The 22103-nt window shown below is 41.1% G+C and overlaps 1 protein-coding gene across 2 annotated transcripts in view; it reads left to right on the top strand.

Moving 5' to 3' along the window:
• The window catches only part of LOC138750451 (rasGAP-activating-like protein 1), a 313399-nt gene that overhangs the window by 248216 nt on the left and 43080 nt on the right, over window positions 1-22103 (top strand). For both annotated transcript variants that reach the window (XM_069912509.1, XM_069912508.1), the window contains exon 17: window positions 16618-16790. In XM_069912509.1, coding sequence (XP_069768610.1) covers window positions 16618-16790 — 173 coding nt within the window. The remainder of the gene's footprint in view (window positions 1-16617; window positions 16791-22103) is intronic.

The raw sequence follows: 22103 nt of genomic DNA, 5'->3' as shown, positions 1-22103 counted from the left end.
TTTGTCAGAAATAAAACTTCTCACACATGAGTCTCTTTAAAACTGATGACACGACAAGCTTTATTTACAAGTCTGCAGAGTTGGACTCAACTGGTTTCTCACCAGTTAAGCCCCGATACATACAGTGCATTGATTTTTATACCCTTATTGTTTGCCCTTCCCCTTCTTATTAATACTGTTTTAATTGGTTAGTGTTGCAAAAGCATTCTAAGTATAACTGCATTTTTAATTATCACGTTCGTTACGTACGCTGTGAACTCTACATACACTAAATTCTGTTTCTCACCCTTCTTATCAATCCTTTGTCTCCTGCATGTCTCTCACTATGACCATGAAAAGATAGGTTTTTAAAAAAACATATTCAGCTTTTGTCCTTGGCTGCTAGTAAGCTCCCTGTCCGTTCTGGCTTCCCTTTTTATGATTAATCATCACATTTTAACTTGAGTCATTTTAACCTAAATTCTCTATATAACACATTCTACAAGGCTACACAGGCAAGGATCCTCAACTCTTCCTCTGCTACATTGATGACTACCTTAGAGATGTCCCATCCACCCATGATGAGCTCATTGCCTTTATCCACTTTGCTGCTAATTTTCACCCTCACCTCAAATTCACCTGGTCATCTCTAGTAATATTCTTCCTTTTGTGATCACTGTCTCCCTCTCAGGAGATGAACTCTCGTTAGACATTTTCTGCAAACCTACCAAATCCCACAGTGACCTCAACTACACCTCTTCACACCCTGTGCCATGTAAGGATTCCATTCCTTTCTTGCAATTCCTTTGTCTCCATTGCATCTCTTCCCTTCCAGATAATCCAAAATGTTCTCCTTCTTCAAAGTACAGGGCTTCCCCTCTACCATTATCAATTCACTCCTTACCCACGTCTTCTCTATTTCCTGTACATCTATACCAGACACAATAAGAACAAGATTCCCCTTGTCCTCACCTAGCATCTCCCCAGTCTCCGCATCCAACATATCCTCCACAATTTCCATTCCGTAGAAGATGATCTCACCACCAGACACATCTTCCCCTCTCCGCCTTTCACAGAGATCACTCACTCCGTGACTCCCTCATCCATTCATCCCTTCCCACTAATCACCACCTTGGTACCCACCCCTGTGACGGCAAGAAGTGCACACTTATGCCCATACCTCTTCACTCACCATCATTTGGGTCCCCAAATAGTCCGTGAAGCAATTTGTGAATCTGCAAGAGTCATTGACCTTATCCTGTGCTACTGTTGTGGCCTTCTCTACATAAGACCATAAAACATAGGAGCAGAAATAGGCTATTCAGCCCATCAAGTCTGCCCTGCCAGTCAATTATGAGCTGATCCATTTTCCCACTCAGTCGCACTGCTTGGCCTTCTCCGCATAACCTTCGATGCCCAAGCTAAACAAGAACCTATCATTTTTTTCTTTAAATACACCCAATGACCTGGCCTCCACAACTTCCTGTGGCGACAAATTCTATAGATGTGCTACCCTCTGGCTGAATAAATTCCTACACATCTCTGTTCTAAGCTGACGCCCTTTTAGCCTGAAGTTGTGCCCACTTGTTCTGGACTCTTCACCCCATGGGAAACAACCTTTCTACATTCACTCTGTCCATGCCTTGCAACATTCAAACGACATTCCTCCAGTTCTCCGAAATTCCAACAAATTTAGCTGTATACGCTCCTCATATAATAACCCTTTCATACCCAGAATCATCCTAGTGAACCTCCTTTGAACCTTCTTCAACGTCAGCACATCATTTCTTAAATGAGGAACCTAAAACTGCTTGCAATACTCCATGAACTCTCACCTGTGCCTTATAGAGCTTGAACATCACATCCCTGCTCTTATATTATATTCCTCTTGAAATGAGGAATATCTTCACCACCATCTCAACCAGGCTGGTTGCATAATTGTCTGGTACAGGGGTGCAAATGCTCAGGACAAGAAAAAAACTCTAGAGTGTTGTTAACTCAGACTGTGACAATATGGGCACCAGTCTTCACTCCATCAAGGACATCTACAAGAGGAGGTGTCCTAACAAAGCAGCCTCTCTCCTCAAAAGACCCCCACCACCCAGGCCATGCCCTCTTCACTCTGCTATCATCAGGGAAAAGGGTACAGGAGCCTAAAGATGAGCACTCAGTGGCACAAGAACAGCTTCTTCCCTGCTTTCTCCAGCATGTAAATTAAAGTTAACTATAGAGCTTATTGGGGGTAAAACACAGGATTCTGTTGACACCGTGGTTAAGTGAAAAAACACACAAATGCTGGAGAAACTCAACAGGTCAAACAGTGTCTTTATGTAGCAAAGGTGAAGATACATCACCAACGTTTTGGGCTTGAGATCTTCATCAAGGTGTGGGGTAACACCTTATTGGACGTCATTATAACAGTGCAGGGGGCCACGGACAGAGAGGGAGTGGCGCAGAGAATTAAAATGGTAGAAGCTCAGGGTCCCCTGTGGCTGAACCATATGTTGCGGCTCTTCAACTTAAAGAAATATTCTTTGGCCTGAATGGATCCTTCTGAGGGGATATTGAATGAGTAATGACTCAAGAAAATATATTTGATGTGACACAAGAAGGAAGCACAGGGTTATGAGGAGTAGGTTTTGAACAGATACCAGGTAATATTTTTGCACAGTGATGGGTAGTTGGAATTGCTTCCAGAAAAGGCTACACTCATTTAAGCAACAACTAAATACCGAAGCAACGAACCCATAGTAACATATTGGCATGACATGCATATCAATAAGTTACACACAGAATCTGAATCAGAATTTATTGTCAAGAAATTCATTGTACTGCAGCAGCATTACAGGTGCAAATTTGCTACAAATTACATTTTTTAAAATAAATAACTGTGAAAAAGGAGAGAAAGTGAGGTAGTGTCTGTGGTTCATTGACCATTCAGAAATTTGATAGTAGAAGGGAAGAAGCAGTTTCTGTACCATTAGGTGCTCATCTTCAGGCTCCTTGTTCCCCCTTCAGGGTAGCAGCGTGAAGAGGGCATGCCCTGGGTGGTGAGGGTCCTTGAAAAAAGAGGCTGCTTTCATGAGACACGGCCTCTTGCAGATGTCCTCGATAGAGAGAAGGCTAGTGCCCGTGATGGCGCTGGCTGATTTCATAACTCTCTGTTGTCTTTTCCCGTCCAGTGCATTGGCATCTCCATACCAGATAAAGATGCAACCAGTCAGAATACTCTCCATGGTACACCTGTAGAAATTTGCAAGAGCCTTTGGTGACGTACCGCATCTCCTTAATCTCCTTATGAAGTATAGCTGCTGGAGAGCCTTCTTCATGATTGCATCGACATGAGAGCATTTCTGAAATCATAATTCCTCAATAAAAATTGTGCAGTTTTCTCTCACACAAAGGTTATTTTAAGTCCTCCCAGGAAATTGGTGCCTATACTGTTTCAGGGTTCTAGGTACCCATATCGTAACAGTGTTTGAAATATTTGTAATCCAAATTTGGAAATATCTGAAAACATTGCAAAATATTATTTGTAGTAACAACAAAAAGTGTTGATTATTGAATAAATCCAATTTATATAATTTGCTTTTGAGGAAATTTCTAGGCTTTGTGGTAAATAATTAATCAACGACTCGACATTCACTTCTTTCCTACAGTGACAGCCTCAATATAATAGACACTGCTATCTTTGACCTGATTTCTTGAACTGGGTTAACAGCTCCATAAATAATTTGTAACAAACCTTTAATGAAATGTCTTGAGAGGAACTCTTTCCAATTTGAAGGAATTTGAAAAGTTTTAATCTATATCAGTGGTCCTCAACCTTTTTCTTTCCACTCACATACCATTTTAAGTATTCCCTATGCCATTGGTGCTCTGTGATTAGTAAGGGATTGCTTAAGGTGGTATGTGAGTGGAAAGGGAAGGTTGAGAACCACTGCTCTAGACCCAATTGTTACTGAAATATTTTGCTTGAGAAAAATTGTCATTGGCCTATTTCCTTTGGAGTTCTGAAACCGTGCACATGATGAGTTCATCAGGTACAATTAAAACAGTGGTTTTCAAACTTTTTCTTTCCACCCACATACCACCTTAAGCAATCCCTTACTAATCACAGAGAACCTATGGCATAAGGAATACTTAAAGTGGTATGTAAGTGGAAAGAAAAAGGTTGAGAACCACTGATCTATATGGTTAGCAATGAATATCTTTTCTCTTCCTGCTCACGAGGTGGATATCACTTAAAACAAAGCATTTCCTTTCGAAAGACTTTTAAGGTACCAACTGTAAGATTCCTAAAGCTGGCATTGAAATTTCCCACTGAAAGTAACGTGAATCCTTGCAAATATTTGTTGGAAATTGCTTTTATGATGCAACATGCTAAACATTTTCAAAACTACAGTACTTGCGAAAAAAAAAACACAAGTAGTCTAGGGCAGCAAGCTTTTAAGTGTAACATTTTTACAAATCAAATGAGATGCATGCAATTAAAATACACAGGAATCAAATTTAGATTTATTCAAATTCACAGCTTGACGTGAATTTTATAGCGCCAACTCTCAAAATTTATTTTTAGTTCTGTGACCTAATCGCCTCGAAATCAATCCTTTCATTTCATTGTCTGCTCATTTGTTCATTTTGAGAATATGAGATCTGACAGTACCACATCAAAGGTTCATTAGACATAGAATTCATGGAATTGTTTGCTGCTTTTACAGTGATCAGTTACATCACTAGCAGGAGTGCTTCCAGCATTCTCTTTTATTTGAGATGTCCAGGAGGTACAATTTTTTTGCATCACACAGTTTCAGCATTGGTTTTTGTTCTACCTTTCCTCCCCTCTGAACTTTAACTGTGCTTTTTTCCCTTCATGAAATATCAATTCTGTTTCTCTTGTCACACATGCTGCCTGGCATACTGAGCATCCTGTTTTTCTATCAGTAGATATCTACAGTAAATTTAAGAATTTGAGTGATTATTGATGTTTGCTTGATATGGCCAATTAGAATTGGAACATTACAGTGACAATCTTCAATAATTCTTCTCTTTTGTAATGTCTGATAACATTCACCGAAGAACAGCTTGTTGCTGAGATACAGGTTGCTGTGGAGATTCAGTATTTCTGGGCTTGATACTTAATTTTTGTGTGATTCACTAAAAGCCTGGTTACAATCGTTAAGTTCACACTGAGGGAGGGATGGAGGGCAGGGCCAGATTAAGGCCAACTGATGCCCTAAGCACACCCAACAATGGTTCCCCCTCAATCTTTCCATTGTCTAACTGACAAGACATTAAAATTCAATAAGTGCTGAATGTGAAATATGGATTAAAAATTCAGTTTTATTCCAGGCCAGCCCCATAACTATATTAAATATAACCTTTATATATAAATATCATTTTTTTTTTACATTTATTGTGGGGAGGGGTGTATGTGCCATTTTTTGTGGGGCCCTAGTTCAGCTGCATCTTGATAAATCCGGAACTGGTAAAAGAAACTTTGTGGTTCCCCCTTCCCTTGGTGCCCAAAGCACGTGCTTATTTTGCTTAATGATTAATCCAGGCCTGATGTAGGGGGAAAAAGTCTAGGGACATGTCACAGGGCATCCATTACTGCTATTCCTGCATTCCCAAATACACATAGTCTCTGCATCATAGGCTTGGAGTGAATAATTTAAACACAACACTTTTGCTTAATGGTAGTTTTCATGTTAATATCCTGAAGAATTGTACAAGCAGCACCAACTGTGACTCTGCATTCAGTTTGGAGGCTGGAGCTGCAGGTGTCTTGATGTCAGTAATGATTTACGTCTCACCGTCCTGCTGCACTGAAGTCACTCGCTTATGTGCAATACTGATGACACATGCTGTCTCACATCATGCTCTTGCAGCTCAGGTGCCCTGGAACTGAAAAGATATAATGGGAGCTGAGCCTTAAGGACTGACAGCATTGAGAAACCAATGGTTGCTAACTCACAGTGAATTGGAAACCAGTGACAAATCCTTAAATTGGTCCTTAAATTTTAAACAATGTCCTTGAACCACTCTAAAATTATAGGTTGGAATGGTTAACATAGCGGCCAGCACCTCACTATTACAGCGCCAATGATCCAGGTTCAAACCCAATGCTGTCTGCGAGCAGTTTGTATGTTCTTCCCGTGACTGCATCCCTCGTGGAACAAAGTACCCTGTTCATAATTTACTTCCATTGATGGGCCCGTAAACTTCCTTTGTGTTTTTGCAAAGAAGAAATCGATGACCTCTGTAGCACTGTTTGAGCCCAACGTAGGAGATAACTGACCTTGAAGCTTAATATTGGAACAAACAAACAAGAGTTGCAACCCTCAGGAGCCTGTTGATGCCATGGCCTTGGGGGTGGTTCTCACCTTGCACGATCTGTCAATTTCATGCTTGTTTTGAGGATCTTTATAATTGTCATCCCCGTTTCTCCCCCGTCTTGTATTCAAGTAGTGCTCAGATTTCTACTACCAATTTCAATGTTGTGTTTCCATGTCCAGTGTTTTGGGTTTGGTTTTGCAACATGAGCCAAATTTGGCATTGAAAAGGTGCCTAGTGAGGAATCTTAGCCCATAATGGATCCATCTAAAACTGGAGGACAGAAATTTAAGGTAAGGAATCAGTGGGTTAGAGGTGATCTGAGGATAGATGTTTTCACTCAGTCGATGGTTGCAATCTGGAATGCACAGCTCTCATATACTCTCACAACACTGAAAACACTATCTGAATGAGCTCTTGAATTGCTGAAGCATAAAAGACAACAGGCCAAGTGCTTGAAAAGTTAGTACTTGATTATCAACCTAGATTTTTTTTAAAAATTTAGACATACAGCGTGATAACAGGCCATTTCAGCCCACAAGTCCATTCTGTCCAATTTACATATAATTAACCTACACCCCGGTACATTTTGAAAGGTGGGAAGACACCCGGCTGTGTTAGTACTTGTTGTAGTTCATCTGGACACTCCCCTTGCTGATGGCCTGTGACTCCTCCCACAGATCCCTGAATAAAGGCAACTGCCACAGCCCCCTCCTCAGTTCAGGACTGTCGACCAGCTTGGACATGCCTCCATTCTGTAGTTTATAAAAGCCTATCAGTTTCTATATAACTTCTAGTCTTTCAAAGTAATTGATGGTGCATCATTTTTATTAACATGTTTTTTGAAATCAGAAAAGCTGGACCTTGACCCACAATCGCCTGACACGTCCAACAGCTTCAAACTCTGGATGTGTTGCTTTGAAATGTACCTGCAGGCCTTCTCTTCTATTGTTCGATCAGAGAACAACAAGCAGTGTATTCCCGGGTCTGGCCCCTGATATATTCGCTGATCAGGGATGCCAATCTGTACCCAAAGGCGACAGAAATACTGAAAAGCCAGTACCTAAGGATGGTAAACGAGGTCCTCCTGGCTACCTCCTGGCGACCTGAAAACAGTGACCTGGGGAATTCAGCGCTGAGTACCTTTGGGCCCTGCGAGCTCTCAGGCAGGCCTGTGGCTGCAAGGCTATGACGGCTGCGGTGAACACGGAGGACTTGATCAGAGATGCTTTATGTTGCAGGCATCAGATCCAGCTATATCCAGCAGAGACTGTTGGAGCAGGATGAGCTCAACTTACAGAGGGCAGTCAAACTAGCAGGCACACAAGAGGTGACCTCCAAAATATGGATGCCTACCCAGCTGACAACACGGCCGCCCCATAATTACCGTGGGTGCTGCCATCTTGGGACATGGGAGGGTCGCAAGCCTGAAGAACTCCGCCACCACCACGTCCCGCCAGCATCCCTACCACGGCAGCTGTACTCTGCGAGGAGCTGAAGTGCTACTTCTGTAGCCTGAACAAGCACCCTAGAAAACACTGACAGCCAAAAGACGAGGATTTCTTGCAGTGGAAAAAAAGGCATTATGCAAAGGTGTGTAAATCCATGTTGCTCTCTAAACCCAGCAGCGCCATGTGCAAGCTGTGAGGGCCACCATCCTGGACGTCGCCATCTTGGGATCAAACATCCATCTACGGAGTCTGACAGCGATTTAACAGTGGCCTCCATCATGCTAGATCAAGTTAGCACTCACCAACTCGCCAGGTCATTGATGGACATTGAGGTAAATGATCACAAGACGAGCTGCCTGCTCGATAGTGGGGGCACGGACATGCATGGGGCAACATTACTCCCTCGCGGGGTAAGGCCAGTAAGGTACAAAGTCTCTGGCCTCGAAGTCCTATACACCAGATCTTCATGGCTAATGTGTAGTGGAGGGCACAGACTACAAAGACTTTAAACTCCTGAAGATGTCACAGCTCTCCGCTGCCATGCTGCTGGGGCTGTACTTTCAATGCCACCTTAAGAATGTGATAATGGAGTACGATGGGCCCTATTCCCCCCCCCTACTGTCTGTAACCCACAGTGCTCCACCCTCGAAACCCCCCTCCACCGGCCTCTCCTCCCACCATTTCCAACCAGCAACTAAATGACCTGTGGCTTTTCAACCCTCAGGATCGCCCCTCCACCACTGTTCGCGAACCTCACCCCGACTGTAAACCCATTGCCACCAAAAGCAGGCAGTACAGTGCCAGGGACATGGCCTTTATTAGGTCAGAGGTGCAGCGGCTACTGAATGAGGGGATCATTGAATCCAGCACCAGCCCCTGGAGAGCCCAAGTGGTGGTGGTAAAGAATGGGGTGAAACACAAAATGGTCATTGACTACAGTCAGACCTTTAACAGATTTACGCAGCTGAACTTGTACCCTCTCCCCCGCTTATCCAACATAGTGAATCAAATCACTCAATATCGGGTATTATCCACTATTGATTTAAAATCGGCATACCACCAGCTCCCTATCCACCTGGAAGACCACCAATACACTGCCTTTGAGGTAGATAGATGGCCACCTCTACCATTTCCTGAGGATTCCCTTTGGCATCACCAATGGGGTCTCGGTCTTTCAGCAGGAGATGGACTGCATGGTAGACCAGTATGAGCTGCAGGCCACATTCCAGTATTTGGACAACATCACTATTTGGAGCCATGACCTGCAGGATCATGTCGCCAATCTCCAAAAATTTCTTGCAGGCCACCAAACTCCTTAACCTCACATATAATAAGGAGAAATGTGTATTTCACACAACTTGCCTCGCTATCCTTGGCTGAGTTGTAGAGGATGGAATCATTGGGCCCCAAATCCTGACCGCATGTGCCCTTTTTTGGAGCCTCAGTGCTCTGAATGGGCTTCTTTTCCTATTAGGCCCAGTGTGTCCTCAATTATACAGACAAGGCCTGCAACCTTGTCAAATCTACCTCTTTTCCCCTGATGTCAGAAGCCTGCGCAGCCTTCAACCGTATCAAGGTGGACATTGCCAAGACTGTGATGCATGCTGTGGACAAATCTAAACCATTCCAGGTGGAGAGTGATGTGTCTGACTTCGCCCTGACCACCACCCTTAACCAGGTGGGCAGACTCTTTGTCTTCTTTTCCCACACCCTCCTGGGCCCTGAAATTTGACACTCCTCTGTCGAGAAGGACGGCCAGGCCATTGTCAATCCGGTACAGCACTGGAGACACTCTTCTCTTCTTTTCTCTCTTTGGCTTGACTTCGCGGATAAAGATTTATGGAGGGGTAATGTCCACTTCAGCTGCAGGCTCGTTTGTGCTGGCTGACAAGTCCGATGCGGGACAGGCAGACATGGTTGCAGCGGTTGCAAGGGAAAATTGATTGGTTGGGGTTGGGTGTTGGGTTTTTCCTCCTTTGTCTTTTGTCAGTGAGGTGGGCTCTGCGGTCTTCTTCAAAGGAGGTTGCTGCCCGCCGAACTGTGAGGCGCCAAGATGCACGGTTTGAGGCGATATCAGCCCACTGGCAGAAGCGAGGGGGAGGCGGTGGCCCCGGCCTCGGCAGAGTGAAGCAGGCAGAGGCCCCAGTCTGGGCAGAAAGAAGGAGGCAGCGGCCCGGGTCCGGGCACAGGGAAGGTGGCGGCGGCCCCGGCCCCAGTCCAGAGGTAGTTAGAGAACCCAATTAAACTTACCAAGGCCATGTCCACAGGTGATTTGCGACCAGGTATGGTCCGACCTAGGAGAGGAGGCAGGCCCCTCCAGCCCGGGTAAGAAACCTGCATAGGAGAAGGCCACTCCGTTATAAAACCTATGACCCAAGGACCTCGCTGCCACGTCCCAGCTTGCTTGGCCTCAGCACACGAACCATGGGTGTAAAGGGTGGGGCCAGTACTGCGCACACTGCACTCCACCTAAGAGCTCCTTTGCGCAGGCCCGATGACATGTTCAAGTCCTCCCCCTCCACGTCCTCCCCTCCACGTTCTCCCCCTCCATGTCCTCCCCACCAGTGGAGACACTACCTCGCCAGCAAATGATTTACCTTGCTGACTGACCAACATGCATGTTCAACAGCCAGCAGCAAGGTAAAATCAAAAATGACAAGATAGTGAGGTGGCAAATTGAACTTTCTACCCTCAATTATGACACCTTGACCCGGCCTAGAAACTGAATGAACCTCCAGGTGTCCTATCCCATGGAACATGTGCCAGAGCACAAATAGACCTCCACAATGACCTCTGCCACTCCGGGGGTCATCAGGTTCTTCCACTTTATCAAAGCCCACAATCTGATTGAGGAGATCAGGACCATGACCAGAAACTGCCAGGTCTGAGCAGAGTCCAAACCAAACTTCTATTGACCAGACAGAGAGCATCTGATAAAGGTAACCTGTCCCTTTGGATACCCAAGCATTGATTTCAAAGGACCCCTCCCCTCCTCTGACCACAATGTGTACTTCCTCAACATTACTGATGAGGACTCACATTTCCCATTTGCCATCTCCTGCTTGGACATGACAACTGCCAGAGTCAAGGCCCTGTGCAATCTTTTCCCCTGTTCAGGTACCCCTGCTAGATCCATAGCGACTGGAGGTCCTCTATTTTGAGAGATGAACTGCGTCAGTACCTGCTGGCCAGAGGTATTGCCAAGAGCAGAACCACCACTTACAGCCCTGAGGGAACTGGTTGATGAAAAGGGAGAATACCACCACCTGGAAGGCCATCCTCCTAGCCCTGAGGTCGAGAGGCCTTCCAGTTTCCCGCTGCCAAGATGTCTTTCCTGATGTTCTCCACTCAATCAGATCGCTCCTATGTTTCACCACCAATGCCACTCTGTACGAAGGAATGTTTTCCTTCCCTAGGAAGTCCACTTTGGAAATTATGCTGCTGTCCTGGTTGACATCACCAGGGCCGGTCAAACCCCAAAAGTACATGAGGAATCATAAGTCTGACCCACTTGTCAAAAGGTTCTATCTCCTCCAGGCCAACCCCCAATACACCTATGAGACGTACGCTGATGGGCATGATGACACGGTCTCTGTTCAGGATCTAACACCCTCAGGAGTTCCTGAGACCATTAATCATCACCCCGCACCCCTTTCATCTACTGCAACCCATCATGCACCAGGGCCATGGCATGTTACCCCAGCCGCAGTGGATGGCATGCCAGATCTATTACCACTCATCCACCAAGTCAACGCTGAAGACAACATACAGGTGTTCCAGACTGTCCAGAATCCAACAGCTGTGCCGCAGCCATTACTACGACGGTCACAGCAGCAGACCAGGCCACCTGAAAGACTCAATCTGTAAGAACATTTAATTCATTTCACCCCTCCAGACTCTTTCTAAAACAAGGGATGAATGTGGTAAACTACTGTATATATATTTTAGCTGTGTTAGTATTTGTTATAGGATGTCTGGACACGCCCCTTGCTGAGTGTGCCTGTGGCTCCTCCCACAGACCCCTGAATAAAGGCGACTGCCACAGCTCCCTCCTCAGCCCAGGACAGTCGACCAGCATGGACGGACATCCATTCTGTTGATAGTAAAAGCCTATCAGTTTCTATTATGACTTAGTCTTTCGAAGGAATTGATGGTGCATCACCGGGGAAAACCCATGCAGACATGGGGAGAACGTAGAAACTCCTTAAAGACAGCACGGATATAGTGGTGCAAATACCCAGTTTTTCGATAGCTGTATGTGTCTTACTTTGTGTTTGGGCATTTGATTTAGCTATAGAGATCACTTTCATTGACTTGATGGCAAATCCTTTCATGTCAATGTCATGGAAAGGTGAAGATGAAGATTTGACTCTATGCACATCTTTTTTTTTCCCCTTTGGAAGAGCAAATTCTATGTATTTCTGTAAATTCTGTGTGGTTGATATAGCCTCTCCTATATGATGGTCTAAACACTGGCATTTCTTTTATTCAAAATATGTGTGCAATTTTGCCATGTGTGTAACCCTACTCCCTCTGCTGGCAAATATACAAATTCAGCAAATTGCTGGTGACTTCCACTGACTTCTTGGTAAGGAATAGCTCAAATAGCCCTTCAGCCCTCAGTGTTGTGTTGACCCATGTATTCCTTTAAAGAAAATACTATACACTCACTGCCCCATAACCCTCTATTTTTCTTCCATCCATGTGTCTGTCTAAGAGTCTGTTAAAGAGTCTGTTAATGATTCAGTTTCCACCACCATCTCTGGCAAGGCATTCCAGGCACCCACAACTCTCTGCATAAAAAAACTTTATTCCGATGTCTCCCCTAAACTTTGCAACCTTCACTTTGTACTCATGTCCTCTGGTGTTTGCTATTTCTGCCCTGGGAACAGGCACTGGCTGTCCACTCTATGCCGCTCATAATTTTATAGACCTCCATTACGTCTCCTCTCATCCTTCTACGCGCCAAAGAAACAAGTCCCAGTTCTGCTAACCTTGCCTCATAAGACTTATTTTACAATCCAAGTAACATCCTGGTAAATTTCCTCTGCACCCACATTCTTCCTATAATGAGGTGATCAGAACTGAACACAAGTGTGGTCTTACCAGAGACTTGTAGAGTTGCAACATGACCTCTCAACTCCTGAACTCAATCCCCGATTAATGAAGCCCAGCATCCCGTAGGCCTTCTTAACTATCCGATCAGCCTGTGCAGAGGCCTTGCGGGATGTATGGATTTGGAGAGCATTTTGGCTGGCGGTATCACTGCTGGATATGGAGGTGTCGACTCTCAGGACAAGAATAAACTCCAGAGAGTTGTTAATTCAGCCTGCGACATCACAGGTACCAGACTTCACTTCATCAAGAACATCTACATGAGGCGGTGTCTCAAAAAAGCAGCCTCTATCCTGAAAGACCCCACCCCCCCATCATCAGCCCATGCCCTCTTCACTCTGCTACCATCGGCGAAAGGTGCAAGAGCATAAAGACGAGCACTCAGTGTCACAAGGACAGTTTCTTCTTCACTGCCATCAGATTCCTGAATAATCTATGAACCAAAGACACTGCCTTACTTTTTTCTGCATTATTTTTTTTTTAAATTTATTGTTGTAAGGTGGTGTATATGAATGTTTGCACTGTGAGGCTGATGCAAAACAACGAATATCATGACTCGTTCATGACAATAAATTCTGATTCAGATTCAAATTGAACTCCATCTGCCACTTTTCCGCCCAACTCTGCATCATGTTAATCTAAATTAAATTTTTTAAATTAAATTTAAATTTAGACATACAGTATGGTTACAGGCCCTTTTAGCCCATGATTCTATGCCACCCAATTAACCTACACCCCTGGTACATTTCCAACAGTGGGAATAAACTGGAGCCCCCCCAGGGAAAACCCACCCAAACATGGGGAAAACCTACAAACTCCTTACAGACAGCGCGGGATTCAAACCCCGGTCCCAATCGCTGGTGCTATAACAAAGTTGTGCTAACCGCTGACGCCAACTGTGCCACCCCTCAATCTTTGACTGTATGTGCAGGAACAAAGTAGTTATTTTAATCGATTAGTAATCATAGCCTCTTGCCTAATGATAAAAGAATTCAGTTCAAATCCTGCTTTGCATTCTGGTAGATGAATTAAATACATTTAAGATTTAACTGTAATCGTTGCTGTGACTTGTGTGATTTCAGTCCCACAATATTATTTATTGACTTTTGGCTGCACTCTGAAAGACACAACTTGCCAGCAATGACTATATTACCTTGAATGAAGAAATAGTACCTCCATGTGTGCAGATGTTTTTTTTTAGAAAGGGACTATTCATTGATGTACTATTTCAGATATATGATTCAGCTTTGGTCACAAATGTCCTTTGTAGTTTAAAGAAGGTTTTTTTTAAATCAAATGTGTTAGTTAAAGTATTTCTCTTTTCTTTGGCTTGGCTTCGCGGACGAAGATTTATGGAGGGGTATGTCCACGTCTGCTGCAGGCTCGTTGGTGACTGACAAGTCCGATGCGGGACAGGCAGGCACGGTTGCAGCGGTTGCAAGGGAAAATTGGTTGGTTGGGGTTGGTGTTGGGTTTTTCCTCCTTTGTCAGTGAGGTGGGCTCTGCGGTCTTCTTCAAAGGAGGTTGCCGCCTGCTGAACTGTGTATAGAAAGCAAAAAAATTAACCAAATTGCTCTTTTAAAAAATCGCAAATTAATTCTTTGGCCTTACAATTTTAGTTATATTTACTGTATTATGATTTGCTAAGTTTTTATAGTAGTACTAATCCAAGAAATGTTAATAGTCAATTTGATCTCTGAAACGATGACAGGATTTTTATTTTTAGATCTATCTATTCAGGAATCAACGGAAGAACAGACTGCTTTATATCCAGAATTGTGTATTGATGATCTGGTAGCTCGGGGATCTCTAAGGTGTATTGATTACAAGAGAGTAGAATAGTACATAAAGAGTAAAAGTGATTTAGTTCAATCTGAAAGCAGACTCTTAAATTTGAATAAAGCAAACACTAAAGACGTGAGGAATTATTTAACTTTGGTTGAGTGGAGAATCATGTTAAAATGTATGTGAGCGAACCAGCAATGACCAACTCTTGGTGAATTAATGCATGGTTGACAAGCAGTATACATCTTTTTAAGACAAAAGTTATTCAACAGGAAATGTCATCAAGCCATGGAAGTCAAGAAAAATTAAAAGTGGATTGCATCAAAGGAAAAGGTTGCTAAAAATGCAATAGCCCATTTGGGAAAATATCAGTATTTAGCCAAGAAGACCAACAAAAAAAAGGGAAAGGGAAAATAGAATACAACAGTAGGCTAGCAAACCTTTACAGCTGCTGTAGATGTTTAAATTAGAGCATTTGAGAAAGTTCCTGTGGCTTTCTTATAGACTGAAACAAGAGAAATTCCCGGGCGGCACGGTTAGTGTAGTGGTCGGTGCCACGCTATTGCAGCGGCAGTGACTCAGGTCTGAATCTGGTCCGGTCTGTGAGAAGTTTGTGCATTCTCCCCATATTAGCATGGATTTCCTCTGGGTCCTCTGGTTTCCTCCCACCTTTCAAAAATGTACCAAGATTGTAGGTTAATTAGTGTATGTGGGGGAACAGGCCGGTGAGCTGGAAGGGCCTGTTACCATGCTGTATGTCAAAAAATGCTGCAATGAGGAATAACAAAATGGCAGAGAAATATTTATATTTGTCAGAAATAGTAGAGAACATTACAGTAACTAAGGTGTTCAAAAATCAACATGTATAAAACAATGTATTAGAGAAAGTGATGGGACAGAAAGCCCAGATAACTTGCATCTTAGGGTTTGAAAGAGGAAACTTTTGAAGTCATGAAAACTCTTGCAATCTTACACTGACTCGAGAACAGTTCCCACAGATTAGAACCAACGCGGCTACTTAAGCAAGGATGGAAAGAGAAAATAGGGAACTATCAACATTTTACTGTCAAAATTAATAGGGAAACTGTTGGAATCTATCGCAGTATTAAGAAAATGCTAGCAGGGTATGTATAAAATAACATTAGGATTAGGTGGAATCAATGTAAATTAATGAAAGGGAAATCGTATCATAATGGTAGTTTGAAAAATGTTGGTGTTCAAAGGCACTGGTGTGTTCTTGGAAACAAATGATTTAAAGTTAATGTACAGGGATCCAGCAAGCAATTGGGAATGCAAATGGTTAGTTGGTTTGAGTACATGAGTAGTGATGTCCTTCTCCATTATACAGGCTCTTGTTAACTGTATCTGCAATATTGCATACAGGTCTTGTCTCCCTACTAATGAAAGATATTCTTCCAGAAGGGAAATGCAGCATTGATTTACTGGAATGTTTCCTGGGTTGACAGGTTTGAAGCATGAAAACTATCATGCAGAATGTCCCAGAATCTCTTGGGTTTAGAAGAATGAGAGGTAATTGCATTGAAACATACAAAATTCCACCAATGCTGCTTGACCCACTGCGTTCCTCCAACAAATCGATGTTGCTCCAGATTTCCACCATCTTCTGTGCCTCTGAATCATTGTGCTTTGATATGCTTGTAATATCACGTTAACAATGGTCAAAGGATTACTAATTCAAAATTATTTTAGAATTCCGACAGAATTTTGTTCCAGTTTTCACGTCATGGGAAGACATTCTTACAGCAGTGATTCCAATGTTGTCCTTTGTTACTTACTGGAAATACCCAGAGTCTGAGAATGCACAGCATGGTGAGGCATTCCTACATCATCAGGGTGGAATTAACAGCTGGTGTTTCTCACACTTACAAATCTCTGCAGAATAGGATGCAAAGAGAACAACGGTTCACCTCTCGCTCCTGTGTTTCCCTAGCTACTGATCTACAGCAAGGCCTGGTGTTCCATCCTTCAGTAACCATTAAAGAAGGCTACCTGCACAAACGAAAAGCGGAGGGTGTCAACCTTGTCACTCGTTTCACTTTCAAAAAGCGCTATTTCTGGTTGAGCAGTGAAAACTTGTCGTACGCTAAGTCCTCAGATTGGCAGGTAAGAGGGTTTTAATAATACTGCATGATCTGTACATTTCAAGCTGGCAGTGTGTGGAGCTGACTTAAAAATAAACCTTTAAATTTTCTTTCCATTCACATACCACCTTAAATAATCCCTATGCCATAGATGCTCTGTGATTAGTAAGGGATTATTAAGGTGGCTCAATGTTCCGGAGTTCCGTTGTTTCAGATATAATAGAGGGGGAGGGATGACAAGGGGAGGAGTGGCATTGCTAGTCAGGGAAAATATCACACCTGTCCTTTGACAGGAGAGCCCAGAGGACTTGTTTACAGAGGCCATATGGGTGGAGCTGAGAAATGAAAAAGGTGTGACAAGAAACATAGTTTTGATAGTAAGATATTTTAACTTTCCACATATTGACTGGGACTCTCATACTGTAAAAGGGCTGGATGGGTTGGAGTTTGTCCAATGTGTTCAGGAAAGTTTTCTAAATCAATATATAGAGGTACTGATGAGAGAGGATGGAGTACTTAATCTCCTATTGTGGAACCAGACAGGTCAGGGGACAGAAGTATGCACCGGGGAACATTTTGGGTCCAGTGATCATAATGTCATTAGTGTCAAGTTAATTATACATCAGGATAGGTCTGGTCCTTGAGTTGAGATTCTAAACTGGAGAAAGGCCAATTTTGTGCAAATGAGAAAGGATCTAGGAAGAGTGTATTGGGATGTTGTTTTCTGGCAAGAATGAGTTCAGTAAGTGGAGGACTCCAAAGGTGAAATTTTGAGAGGGCAGAGTTTGCATGTTCCTGTCAGGATTAAAGGCAAAGTTAACAGGCAAAGGGAACCTTGGTTTTCAAGGGATATTAGCAATCCGGTTAAGATGAAGAGATTCGTGTGTAGCAAGTATAGGCAACAAGGAGCAAATGAGGTACTAGAAGGGAATAGAGAATGTAAGAAAAGAAAGAAATCAGGAAGGCAAAAAGAAGACATGAGGTGCTTTGGCAGATAATGTGAAGGTAAACCCGAAGGGTTTCTACAAGTATGTTAAAAGTAAAAGGATAGTAAGGGACAAAATTTGTTCCCTAGAAGATCAGAGTGATTGTCTATATGTGGAGTCTCACAAGATGGGGGAGATCTTAAACAGTTATTTTTGCATCAGTGTTTACTCAGGAAACTGGCATAGTGTATAAGGAAGGAAGAGAAACAGGCAGTAGTGGCATGGAACATATAGAGATTAAAGAGGAAGAGGTGCTTGCTGCCTTACAGCGAATAAAGGTAGGTAAATCCCTTGGGCTTGACATGATATTCCCTCGGACCTTGATGGAAATTAGTGTAGAAGTTGCAGGTGCCCTGGCAGAAATATTTAAAATGTTCTTACCCCTGGGTGAGATGCTGGAGGATTGATGTGTAGTTTGTGTTATTCCATTGTTTAAAAAAGGCTCCAAAAGTGAACAAGGAAATTTCAGGCTGGTGAGCTTGACATCAGTAGTCAGTAAATTATTGGAGGGTGTTCTGAGAGATTGGATATTTAAGTATTTGGACAGTTAAGGCTGATTAAAGATAGTCAGCATGGAGTTGTGTGTGGTAGGTCATGTATAACAAATCTTATAGAGTTTTTCAAGGAGATTATCAGGAAATTAGATGAAAGAAAGGATGTGGATGTTGTCTACATGGACTTTAGTAAGGCCTTAGTCAAGGTCCCACATAGAAGGCTAGTTCAGAAGGTTCAGACACTAGGTATCACATTTAATCATCAACTTTTAATATACAGCAACAGTACTTAATCTTCAGTTTGCTTTGTGAACACCTTCCCATTCTGGTCAAAGATTTATCCAACAATCTTTTTTTTTAAAGTTTATTTAAAAATTTACAACATATAAGCATAAAATACACAAAAGAAAACCCTTCTAAATTACTCCCCATAACCCCCACCCACCACCCCCAATCGCACCCCTTACTATCCCTCCCTCCCCCCTGAGCTTAATATACACACAAAAAAAATATTGAAACAAACAAAGTGGGTTTAATTACAATACATCATTTCAACAGTTCAAACAAAAATATTAAAAGAAAAATTTACACATCCAAATTCATACATTTCAAATATGGGGTCCATATTTTTTCAAACAAGAAACAATTATTTCTCAAATTGTATGTAATTTTCTCTAAGCATAAACATGATTGAATTTCATTATGCCACCTCTGTATATTCAACTCTACATCATTTTTCCAAGTTACCGCTATTCACTTCCTAGCTACTGCCAAACACAATCAAATAAATGCAATCCAAGATTTATCCAAACGTACTGTTAATGGATTCATATATCCTAATAAACACAACCATGGATCCACATATAAATCTATTTGAAAATTTAATAATATGTTCCCAAAATGGTTTAACCTTTGGACAATTCCACACAGAATGTACAAAAGTACCTATCTGATCTCCACGCGTAAAACACAAGTCAGAATCTCTAAAACCATACCTCTTTAACTTTTCAGGGTTAAATATAACTGATGTAAAAAATTATAATTAACTAAACTAGAATGCAAATTAACTAATTTTATAACACTATGTAAACATAAGTCAGACCATACTTCATCAGGGATAAACGTAGCTAACTCCTGTTCCCATTTATCACTTATTCGCACCTATCTTCTTCATTTTTGATTGTAATATCGAATACATTTCAGAAACAAATCCTTTCTTTCCTTTATCCATAAGCAATATTTCGAACTTCGATTGTATTGGTAATATAATTTCTTGACCAAATTTATTCATTAAAAAAATCATGTACTTGATAATATACAAACAATATATTTTATGATATCCCAAACTTCTCCCTAAGCCTATCAAATGAAATAAATAAACCTGCCTCAAAGCAATCTTCAATTAATACCAAACCCTTTAAGTCCCATTCTTTCAAATGAGGATTATGCATTGATAAAGGAATCAAGTGATTTTGATATAACGGAGTTTTAATTGAACATACTTCTTTCGAACCTATAAGTTGGTTTCATTTATTCCATATTTTAAATAAACGAGTTAAAACAGGTATATATGTTTGTAAAAGCAATAAATTCCATTTATATATGAAATTATGCCTTGATCTTTCTTGTATCTGATCCATTTCCACATAGGCCCACATCAGTATCAAAAAATCTACTAATAATCTTCAACTGCGCTGCCTGATAATAATTTTGAAAATGTGGTAATTGAAAACCTCCCAAATCATATGACCACATCAACTTTTGCATCGATCCTCTAGATAATTTACCTTTCCATAAAAACGAATGTATCACTTTATTTAATTCTTTGAAAAATTTCCCTGGTACCGGACACAGAATTGATTGAAACAAATACTGGATACACGGGTATATATTCATTTTAATACAATTTACTCAACCAATTAACATCAATGGTAAATCCTTCCATCGATTTAAATCAGATTTCATCTTATTTAACAAAGGTAAATAATTTAAACCATACAAATTCTTAAATTCCTTATCAATAATTACACCTAAATATTTAATCTTCTCTGACCATTCAAATTTAGTAATTTACATACAATCTAAATAATCCTCATCAGATATAGGTAATATCTCACTTTTATCCCAGTTTATTTTATACCCTGACATTGACCCATAATATTTTAACAATTCTTGTAAAGGTTGTAACGAGTTCTTAGGTTTAGATAAATATATCAACAAGTCATTTGCAAATAGATTAATTTTATACTCTCGTTGCCCAATCGTAATGCCTTCAATATTTACATTTTGTCTAATTGCCTGGACTAAAGGTTCTATAATTAATGCAAATAATGTTGTGACAATGGACAGCCCTTTCTAGTTGATCTATACAAAGTAAATACTTGAGAAATCTGACCATTTGTCATCACCTGTGCAGAAGGATTCATATATAACACCTTAACCCAACCAATAAAAGAATGTCCAAATTTAAATCTCTCCAACTCTTTAAATAAAAAGTTCCACTCAACTCGATCAAAGGCTTTCTCAACATCTAATGCTAATATCATTGGTTGATTACTGTCTTGACACATTAATTATTTTAAGTAATTTAGTAATATTATCAGCTGAATATCTATTTTTAATAAACTCTGCTTGATCTACAGCACCACTTTCGGTAAAAAATTACCCAGTTTATTTGCCAAAGCTTTTGCTACAATCTTATAGTCTACATTAAGTAAATATATAGGCTAATAAGAACTAACTTTCAATGGATCTCTATCTTTCTTTTGTATAACTGTTATCAATGCTCTCGAAAATGATTCAGGAAATAACCCAGTATCTGTAACCTGCTTCAATACATCCATATACACCGAGAACAACAAATCGTGAAATTCCTTATAAAATTCTACCACAAATCCATCCTCACCAGGTGATTTACCAATCGGCATAGCTTGTAATGCCTCTTTTAATTCAAAATCTGTAAATGGAGTATCTAAGAATTTTCAATTGTGTCGTCCAAAGAAGATAAATTCAAATTAGACAAGGAAGTGTCAATCTGTTCAATATAAATCTTCAGATGTATATAAATCTTGAAAAAAGGTGCAAAATTCTTTATTAATCTCCTGTGGTTTATAAGTAACCCCAGAATTTCCACGTATTGCATTAATTGTTCTGGAGGTTTGTTCAGTTTTCAACTGCCATGCTAATACTTTATGTGCTCTTTCACCTAACTCATAATACCGTTGTTTTGATCTCAAAAGCAATCTTTCATAATTATAAGTTTGCTTCGTATTATAACAAAGTTTCAAATTAGATAACTGTATCTTATTATCTTCCATTGCATTCTCCTGAAACTTTTTCTCTAAATCTTCAATCTCTTTCTCTAACTCAAAAAGTTCGACTGTATATTGCTTTTTCACTTTAGACATATAACTAACAATTTGACCTCTCAAATATGCTTTCAAAGCATCCCTCAACATAAATTTATAAATTTACTCTGTACTGATCCCTCATTTATCTCAAAAAAAAAGTTTAATCTGATCCCTTAAAAACAATACAAATTCAGGTCGTCTTAAGTAACATCTCATTAAACCTCCAACGATAACTTCTCACAACTTTCTCAGCAATCTCACAAGAAATCAACAATAAAGAATGGTCCAACAATATTCTACTTTTATATTCTGCAAAATCAACCATTCCCTGTAAATGAGCTGAGATCAAAAAAATCTATTCTAGAAAATGTATCATGATGAGCAGAATAAAATGAATAATCCTCTCGGTAGGGTGAATACGTCACCATATATCAACCAAATTCAATTCCTCCATAATTTCTACCACCTTTTTGGCCATCTTAGTTTTCAACAATTTTTGGAGATT

This window comes from Narcine bancroftii, unplaced genomic scaffold (genome assembly GCF_036971445.1).
Source record: "Narcine bancroftii isolate sNarBan1 unplaced genomic scaffold, sNarBan1.hap1 Scaffold_151, whole genome shotgun sequence".
Lineage (NCBI taxonomy): Eukaryota > Metazoa > Chordata > Chondrichthyes > Torpediniformes > Narcinidae > Narcine > Narcine bancroftii.
The sequence above is the reverse complement of the archived record's forward strand: the minus strand, read 5'-3'. Positions and strand labels throughout refer to the sequence as shown.